Source organism: Oncorhynchus mykiss, chromosome 23 (genome assembly GCF_057628025.1).
Source record: "Oncorhynchus mykiss isolate SJ-2025 chromosome 23, ASM5762802v1, whole genome shotgun sequence".
Taxonomy (NCBI): domain Eukaryota; kingdom Metazoa; phylum Chordata; class Actinopteri; order Salmoniformes; family Salmonidae; genus Oncorhynchus; species Oncorhynchus mykiss.
The window spans coordinates 63895410-63904986 of record NC_143044.1 but is presented as its reverse complement, the minus strand read 5'-3'; the positions used below and the strand labels follow the sequence as shown (position 1 = coordinate 63904986).

The window sequence follows — 9577 nt, the reverse complement described above, 5'->3', positions numbered from 1 at the left end:
GGCACAGCCAGAAGAGGACTGGCCACCCCTCATAGCTTGGTTCCTCTCTAGGTTTCTTCCTAGGTTTTGGCCTTACTAGGGCGTTTTTCCTAGCCACTGTGCTTCTACACCTGCATTGCTTGCTGTTTGGGGTTTTAGGCTGGGTTTCTGTACAGCACTTTGTGACATCAGTTGATGTAAGAAGGGCTTTATAAATTAATTTGATTTGATTGATGAGAACATTTTCAGAATGTCGGCCAAAATCCATCTCACTACATCTTCTCGCACTGCCGGCCACTAGGCTTCCTATCATCACCATATTTGGTAGTGGGTGGAAAATCTAACCGGAATCTTCATATTTATACATCCGGTGAAATATCTGTCTCATTGTTCTATCTGTGTTGTCGCCGTCAGAAACGGAAATGAGGAAATTACGTCAATAATATTGTAACGTCATCACGTTATTTGTCCTTGTTTAGCGGTTGAGTCTAGAATGGATACAGCTATTGTCAACATGTACTTTTTGTAGCAGATTTGGAATAATTTATTATGCAGTTTAGGATAATAAACGCATCAGATAAGGCTAGGAAAAGAGGTAGGTTTAGCTGATATTCAAAAAATTTCAATAATATACTTTTATCGACAATTTGACAAAAGCTGTATCCCATCTAGGCATGACCTTGTTTAGCTGGCTATCTAGCTATTTGTCCTGTATTTTTAAACGTTTTCTAATTTTAGCAGCCCGGTTTATTAACCCGAATATTTGGTCTCGGGAATAAAACAGTAGCACCGATGACCGACTGCGAGGGACTTCAAGACGTTTCATGTAGTTTTTACTCTTGAAGAATATGGAGGTAGTGGACAGTCCTCTTAACCTCGTAAGTTTCTGTTGATGTTGTAATATCTAGTAGGCTAACAGGCTAGCTAGCTAACTACATCCCTAGCCAACGTTAGCCCCTTGTTGTGATCCTGGAAACAAAGCCAGGGGCTGATTGACCTCGGTGTTTATAACACTTTACTCTGTAGCCTCCTAGATTGTTCTCATGTCCAATGCAAAGTGCCAAGGTTTGTTAGCTTGTCAGATATGTTGTGGTTTTGGCTGTATATTAACTTAGCTAACAATAGTCAAATTTAGCTAACTAAGATTGTAGCTAGTCAACTAGCTAGGGAACGGTAACTAGCTAAATAAGCTTCCTCCATACATGATAGCTCACCTAGCTAAAGCTTTATTCTGGAGTAGGTTAACTCATGTATCTAGCTAGCTAACTTTATGTATATATGTGTGACAAGCAGTAGGCAACTAGCTAACTAAAGAAGTAAACATATTGTGAAAGAGGAACCAGACGAGAAATGCCAAAGATACTTTCCCCTTTATCCCTGCGTTTTATTAGCTAGTTAGACTCATAGCTAAGAATATAATAATCAATCATTTAAATGACGGCATTTTACCAACATCAAGTTAACGCTATTTTGTTTCGTTCTGACATGAAGTAAACCTTTTCTGTGCACCTATTTGTGCAGACATGAAATTAGGACTGATGGGACTTCTCAGATAGACCCTTCTGATAGCCTCTCTCGCCAGCACTTCTATGGTGTAGAAGTACTTCACCGTCTTATCTGGCAGGGCAGGATTTGTGCATTTGTAGGTAAGATGATAAGGCTAATATGAGAGTTCTCTCAAAAGCATAAATCCTTAATCTCCCTACACATCTCCTCTCAGGCCCATCAGCAGTCCAGGAAGGCAGACCGCTTGTTGGCAGCTGGTAAATATGAAGAAGCTATTTCCTGCCATGGGAAAGCTGCAGGTATGTCATCAGCATACTGAACTTGTTTTCTTTCACCATTCTGTGAATAATGATACATCTTAGAGATTGACTATTAATTACTGTCAGACTGAAACAACTGGCGCACAACCCACTTCCTCAACTTCCCTTACAGATGTCAGACCTTTAACAGATTGTGATCTGTGATTAAACCCATTTGCTCAGTCACCACCAGGAGAATAATAACTATTTCCTGCTCTGTGTACTGTAGCCTTCTGCGGCTCTGTGGAGTCGCGTTCAGTAGTGTAAAGTGGTGGGTTTAGGAGAGTTGTGGAGGGTTGAGTGTCCTCTCTGTGTGCCAGGGCCTGCGTCTGACAGACTACATAGAGATAGTGAGAACATTATGAGAAGTGTTGTCTGCTCTGTTTGCAACACAAATATAGAAGCTGACAGTTGAAGCTGACAGTAGAAGCTAGCTGGGTGATCTGAATGTCATTCTGCACAGAAAGACTGTGTGCTGTTAGAATGCAGTCATACTATATTATGCTCAAGATACAGATTTTTAATATCAGCCTAGTATGTAATGTGTGTGTGTGTGTGTGTGTGTGTGTGTGTGTGTTGCAGAGCTGCTGAGGGAAGCCATGAAGTTAACAGAGTGTGAACAGGTGAGACTGGGTTCAGTAGGGTGTTGTGTCATGTATTGTGGGAGGGATGGAGGGAATGTCAGATTCTTGGACCTCAGTCATGTCCTCCTGGGCTGCTGTTGGTCAATATTGACCAAACGTCCGTCAATATTTAGTTCTGTCTTTGGTTATTTGAATAAAGCATACCATGTTACAGTCGTAGTGAGGGGGTTGAGGTGTTGAGTCGTAGTGAGGTGTTGTAGTGAGGTGTTGTAGTGAGGTGGTTGTCATTTCGTGGTGAGGTGGTTGAGTCATTTCGTAGTGAGGTGGTTGAGTCATTTCGTAGTGAGGTGTTGAGTCGTAGTGAGGTGTTGAGTCGTAGTGAGTCGTAGTGAGGTGTTGTAGTGAGGTGGTTGAGTCATTTCGTGGTGAGGTGTTGAGTCGTAGTGAGGTGTTGAGTCGTAGTGAGGTGTTGAGTCGTAGTGAGGTGTTGAGTCGTAGTGAGGTGTTGAGTCGTAGTGAGGTGTTGAGTCGTAGTGAGGTGTTGAGTCGTAGTGAGGTGTTGAGTCGTAGTGAGGTGTTGTAGTGAGGTGTTGAGTCGTAGTGAGATGTTGAGTCGTAGTGAGGTGTTGTAGTGAGGTGTTGAGTCGTAGTGAGGTGTTGTAGTGAGGTGTTGAGTCGTAGTAAGGTGTCGTAGTGAGGTGTTGAGTCGTAGTGAGGTGTTGAGTCGTAGTGAGGTGGTTGAGTCATTTCTTGGTGAGGTGTTGAGTCGTAGTGAGGTGTTGAGTCGTAGTGAGGTGTTGAGTCGTGCCTGAGGCCTGTCTGTCTCCTCCAGGCTGGTTTGTCCATGGCGCTCCAGAGACAGCCACGTGAAGCAGAGTCGTAGTGAGGTGTTGTAGTGAGGTGTTGAGTCGCAGTGAGGTGTTGTAGTGTGGTGTTGTAGTCGTAGTGTGGTGTTGTAGTCGTAGTGGGGTGTTGACTCGCAGTGAGGTGTTGTGTTGAGACGTAGTGAGGTGTCGAGTCGTGCCTGAGGCCTGTCTGTCTCCTCCAGGCTGGCTTGTCCATGGCGCTCCAGAGAGACAGCCACGTGAAGCAGAGTCGTAGTGAGGTGTTGAGTTGTGCCTGAGGCCTGTCTGTCTCCTCCAGGCTGGCTTGTCCATGGCGCTCCAGAGAGACAGCCACGTGAAGCAGAGTCGTAGTGAGGTGTTGTAGTCGTAGTGGGGTGTTGTAGTGAGGTGTCGAGTCGTAGTGAGGTGTTGTGTTGAGTCGTAGTGAGGTGTTGTAGTCGTAGTGAGGTGTTGAGTCGTGCCTGAGGCCTGTCTGTCTCCTCCAGGCTGGCTTGTCCATGGCGCTCCAGAGAGACCGCCACGTGAAGCAGAGTCGTAGTGAGGTGTTGAGTTGTGCCTGAGGCCTGTCTGTCTCCTCCAGGCTGGTTTGTCCATGGTGCTCCAGAGAGACCGCCACGTGAAGCAGAGTCGTAGTGGGGTGTTGAGTCGTAGTGAGGTGTTGTGAGGTGTTGTAGTGAGGTGTTGAGTCGTGCCTGAGGCCTGTCTGTCTCCTCCAGGCTGGTTTGTCCATGGCGCTCCAGAGAGACAGCCACGTGAAGCAGAGTCGTAGTGAGGTGTTGTAGTGAGGTGTTGAGTCGTAGTGAGGTGTTGAGTTGTGCCTGAGGCCTGTCTGTCTCCTCCAGGCTGGTTTGTCCATGGCGCTCCAGAGAGACAGCCACGTGAAGCAGCAGCGGCTTATTGAGGAGAAGTGGAAGAGGACCAGACAGGAGGGCAATCCCATGGTCCTCCTGAGCCACCCCTCTACCGACCAGCCCCCTGGCCTCGTGACCAACGAGCCCCCCCGCCACCCAGAGAGGGAGTACGACACCTGGCTGTACCTCCTGAAGAACAAGGGCTCCCCCCCTCCCCCCACACCCTGCCCCGGCAGCAAGGCCCACAAGGATGATAAGACCCGTCTGGAGGAGCAGCAGACCACCATCGCCAGCCTGCGGCGCCACATAGACATTCTGCTGGGAGAGAACGAGAAACTGACCCAGGACAACAAGCGCCTGCGAGGGGAGAACATCCGGCTGAAGAGGGATGCAGCGGACACAGACTTACTGGAGAAATCAGAGCTGTGGGTTCTTCCCCAGTCAGAGGAGAGGAGGAACAAGGACATCTCCATACCTAACCTGCCCCCTCTGGAGATGCCCACCCAGGACATCTCTCTGGACGACCTGCCTGCCCTGGAGCTCCCCGAGGACATCCAGCACGAACTGCAGGCGCTGCTGGACAGAGACGACAAGCTGTGATGAGACAGGCGGACAGACAGCCCAGTACTAACTAACTAAAGGACGCCTCTCTACAGAGAGACTGTCCAGACTGGACTGGAAGAAAGCTGGCAAATCTCAATAAAAGTGATTGGTCGGTGGCCTCAGGCACTAGATAGCAACCACAAATGGTCACCGTGACAAGTTGGTAAAGGTCATTTCTCCTAGTTCTGTCTGTGTCCTCAGTGTCTACTAGTGGGACTACATCTCGTTCACACACACACACAAAACAAACTCTTTGCAGAAATTGTGCCTTTGAAAATGTCTGAAATGAAGTCAAAAGGGAGGTGACCATCATCAGTGATCTCCCTGCTTTGATAACAGGCCTCTATATCTGGAGGCCCTGATTGGTTGACTGGGACGACCTACTGACCCTCTGATACCCACCAGGGACGACCTACTGACCCTCTGATACCCACCAGGGACGACCTACTGACCCTCTGATACCCACCAGGGATGACCTACTGACCATCTGATACCCACCAGGGACGACCTACTGACCCTCTGATACCCACCAGGGATGACCTACTGACCCTCTGATACCCACCAGGGACGACCTACTGACCCTCTGATACCCACCAGGGATGACCCTCTGATACCCACCAGGGACGACCTACTGTCCCTCTGATACCCACCAGGGACGACCTACTGACCCTCTGATACCCACCAGGGATGACCTACTGACTCTCTGATACCCACCAGGGACGACCTACTGACTCTCTGATACCCACCAGGGACGACCTACTGACCCTCTGATACCCACCAGGGATGACCTACTGACCCTCTGATACCCACCAGGGATGACCTACTGACTCTCTGATACCCACCAGGGACGACCTACTGACTCTCTGATACCCACCAGGGACGACCTACTGACTCTCTGATACCCACCAGGGACGACCTACTGACCCTCTGATACCCACCAGGGACGACCTACTGACTCTCTGATACCCACCAGGGACGACCTACTGACCCTCTGATACCCACCAGGGACGACCTACTGACTCTCTGATACCCACCAGGGACGACCCACTGACTCTCTGATACCCACCAGGGACGACCCACTGTCCCTCTGATACCCACCAGGGACGACCTACTGACCCTCTGATACCCACCAGGGACGACCTACTGACCCTCTGATACCCACCAGGGACGACCTACTGACCCTCTGATACCCACCAGGGACGACCTACTGACCCTCTGATACCCACCAGGGACGACCTACTGACCCTCTGATACCCACCAGGGACGACCTACTGACTCTCTGATACCCACCAGGGATGACCTACTGACTCTCTGATACCCACCAGGGACGACCTACTGACCCTCTGATACCCACCAGGGATGACCTACTGACCCTCTGATACCCACCAGGGACGACCTACTGACCATCTGATACCCACCAGGGATGACCCTCTGATACCCACCAGGGATGACCCTCTGATACCCACCAGGGATGACCTACTGACCATCTGATACCCACCAGGGATGACCCTCTGATACCCACCAGGGATGACATGATTGACAGCCGCTGCAGTGGAGCCTCTTTGGAGCCTGATCTACATCCATAGTGTGTGAGTGTTGATGTGTTGAGCCCCACCAGCTGTCTGCCAGATGTCTGATGGGAGAGTCAGGTTGTCCCTGATACCCACCAGCTGTCTGCCAGATGTCTGATGGGAGTCAGGTTGTCCCTGATACCCACCAGCTGTCTGCCAGATGTCTGATGGGAGAGTCAGGTTGTCCCTGATACCCACCAGCTGTCTGCCAGATGTCTGATGGGAGAGTCAGGTTGTCCCTGATACCCACCAGCTGTCTGCCATATGTCTGATGGGAGTCAGGTTGTCCCTGATACCCACCAGCTGTCTGCCAGATGTCTGATGGGAGAGTCAGGTTGTCCCTGATACCCACCAGCTGTCTGCCAGATGTCTGATGGGAGAGTCAGGTTGTCCCTGATACCCACCAGCTGTCTGCCAGATGTCTGATGGGAGAGTCAGGTTGTCCCTGATACCCACCAGCTGTCTGCCAGATGTCTGATGGGAGAGTCAGGTTGTACCTGATACCCACCAGATGTCTGCCAGATGTCTGATGGGAGAGTAAGGCTGCAGAATACCAAGAACTTTCAAATGAATTCCCTGGTTTTCCAGAAAACCTGGTTGGATGCTTCCGGATTCTCTGCTTATTCCCGGGAAACTTCCAAACCAGGATTTCTGTAAAACGAGGTAATTTATTGAAGGTTCCCGGTATTCTGCAGCCCTGGTAGAGAAGAGTATCACTGAGTGAACCTGCAGTTTAAATCCTCTCACCTTTCCTTCATCATGTTTTACCAACAACCTGTGAAGGAGCTGAAGTTTAGATGTTAAAGCTGAATGGTGTTTGTCCTTCAGTCCTTCAGTGCAACGTTTGTTTCTTTGGCATTTAAATGTTTCTTAATAAATGAAAACAAGCGTAGAGCCTCGTCACTTTTAATTTGCCTTCCGGAGAAGGACAACTGCTTGGGGGTCAGTTTTTAACATTTCTGTTCTAGTCGAGATCATAGACAGGTGTTTGTTTCCGTCATTGGTCTAGAGATCCGGGTAGAGGTGTATCGGTTTGGATAATAGAGATACCAAACTCAGCAATAACAACAGTCTGCATTCCCTGCTTCACTGGACTCTGGCTATGCAGACAGCACTCCTTAGCTTGTGTTTGGCAAGACAAGGAGTTCACATGACACAAACAGATCTGGGATCAGGCTCCATTGTCCTCGGTCTCAGTATGAAAGTCCCTCAGCAGTATGAACTGTTTCTCTTCGTAGTGTCTCCAGTTCAGGACAAGGTGCTCTGGGAGAGGACTGAAATCAACCTCTATTCCCCATGTTGAGCACTACTTTCCACCAGGACCCATAGGGCCTTGGTCTCTCCAGTGGTTCGGTACCACGTGGACTTACATCTCTAGTTTAATTTGTACTGTAATCACTAAGTTGTTGATTTGTGGAACAAACCACATAAATAACATTTTCAGGTAACTTTTTTATATTTTGCTCGATTCTGTTGAAATATGCAGAATGTATGTGGATTCATTGTGTGTCTCCAGTGTAGCAGTGTGAATCCGGGTGTGTAATACAAGGCATTCAGAAAGTATTCAGACCCCTTGACTTTTTCCACATTTTGTTACGTTACAGCCTTATTCTCAAATGGATTCAATCTTTTTTTCCCCTCAATCTACAGACAACACTCCATTATGACAAAGCAAAAAGTCAAATGTTTTATTTTAGAAAATGTATAAAAAAAATTAACTGAAATTTTCAGACCCTTTACTCAGTACTCTGTTGAAGCCCCTTTGGCTGTGATTACAGCCTTGAGTCTTCTTGGGTATGACGCTACAAGCTTGGCTCACCTGTATTTGAGGAGTTTCTCCCATTCCTCTCTGCAGATCCTCTCAAGCTCTGTCAGGTTGGATGGGGAGCGTCGCTGCACAGCTATTTTCAGGTCTCTCCAGAGATGTTCGATCAGGTTCAAGTCCGGGTTCTGGCTGGGCCACTCGAGGACATTCAGAGACTTGTCCCGAAACCACTCCTGCATTTTCTTGGCTGTGTGCTTAAGGTCGTTGTCCTGTTGGAAGGCAACCATTTGCCCCAGTCTGAGGTCCTGAGCGCTCTGGAGCAGGTTTTTATCAAGGATCTCTATGTGCTTTGCTCCTTTCATCTTTCCCTCGATCCTGAATAGTCTCCCAGTCCCTGCTGAAAAACATCCCCGCAGCATGATGCTGCCACCATGCTTCACCGTAGGGTTGGTGCCAGGTTACCTCCAGACGTGACGCTTGGCATTCAGGCCAGAGAATCTTGTTTCTCCTGGTCTGAGTTTGCCTTTTGGCAAACTCCAAGCGGGCTGTCATGTGCCTTTTACTGAGGAGTGGCTTCCATCTGGCCCCTCTACCATAAAGGCCTGATTGGTGGAGTGCTGCAGAGATGGTTGTCCTTCTGGAAGGTTCTCCCATCTCTACAGAGGAACTCTGGAGCTCTGTCAGAGGGACCATCGGGTTCTTGGTCACCTCCCTGGCCAAGGCCCTTCTCCCCCGATTGCTCAGTTTGGCCGGGCGGCCAGCTCTAGGAGGAGTCTTGGTGGTTCCAAACTTCTCCAATTTAAGAATGATGGAGGCCAATGTGTTCTTGGGGACCTTCAATGCTTCAGACATTTTTTTGGTACCTTTCCCCAGATCTGTGCCTCGACACAATCCTGTCTCGGAGCTCTACGGACAATTCCTTCGACCTCATGGCTTGGTTTTTGCTCTGACATGCACTGTCAACTGTGGGACCTTATATAGACAGGTGTGTGCCTTTCCAAATCATGTCCAATCAATTGAATTTACCACAGGTGGACTCCAGTCAAGTTGTAGAAACGTCTCAAGGATGATCAATGGAAACAGGATGCACCTGAACTTAATTTAGAGTTTTATTTTTTAATACATTTGCAAAAATGTCTAAACCTGTTTTCACTTGGTGATGATGGGGTGTTGATGAAATTAATTGAATCCATTTTAGAGTAAGGGTCTGAATACTTCCTGAACGGCCATCTATCTTCTATTCAATAAACACACTAACCAGAAGTAATCTACTAGTGCCAGACGCGCCTGACTGACATCATTATGTACGACTATATATAACTGCGGCTGTAGTCAGGAGACACGGTGTTATTCAGAGGGAACCAAATCCACCGTGGTTTCTTCATGTAATTATATCGGTTTACAACAGTAATCAGGGTGCATCAGAAGGACTTTGTATTTGTGATGTAAATCTCCATCAGTGCTTTCCAATCTCATGATGATGAACATGTCCACTTTGTTTTGGTGACGCATGAAGGATGGTACGAGCTGTATGTATATGATTGTTAAGATATTAAAAATTACAGATGTGTGGA

The 9577-nt window shown here is 48.3% G+C and overlaps 1 protein-coding gene across 4 annotated transcripts; it reads left to right on the top strand.

Moving 5' to 3' along the window:
- Nucleotides 1-412: 412 nt before the first annotated feature.
- nrbf2b (nuclear receptor binding factor 2b) lies at nt 413-9577 on the top strand. Of its 4 annotated transcripts, none has more exons than XM_036960033.2 (4): nt 413-857; nt 1700-1784; nt 2367-2407; nt 4056-9577. In XM_036960033.2, the coding sequence occupies exons 1-4, from the start codon at nt 828-830 to the stop codon at nt 4662-4664; spliced, it is 765 nt and encodes a 254-aa protein (XP_036815928.2). In that variant the 5' UTR covers nt 413-827; the 3' UTR covers nt 4665-9577. The 4 variants fall into 4 exon arrangements, with proteins under 4 accessions (XP_036815928.2, XP_090074029.1, XP_090074028.1 ...); XM_090217902.1 differs by lacking the exon at nt 413-857 and adding an exon at nt 910-1044; XM_090217903.1 differs by lacking the exon at nt 2367-2407 and having other exon boundaries at nt 441-857.

Coding starts and splice junctions, on each gene's coding strand:
- nrbf2b (XM_036960033.2), top strand. CDS start 828: ATGGAGGTAGTGGACAGTCCTCTTAACCTC. Junction 858..1,699: donor TGGACAGTCCTCTTAACCTC/GTAAGTTTCTGT, acceptor ATCTCCTCTCAG/GCCCATCAGCAGTCCAGGAA. Junction 1,785..2,366: donor CTGCCATGGGAAAGCTGCAG/GTATGTCATCAG, acceptor TGTGTGTTGCAG/AGCTGCTGAGGGAAGCCATG.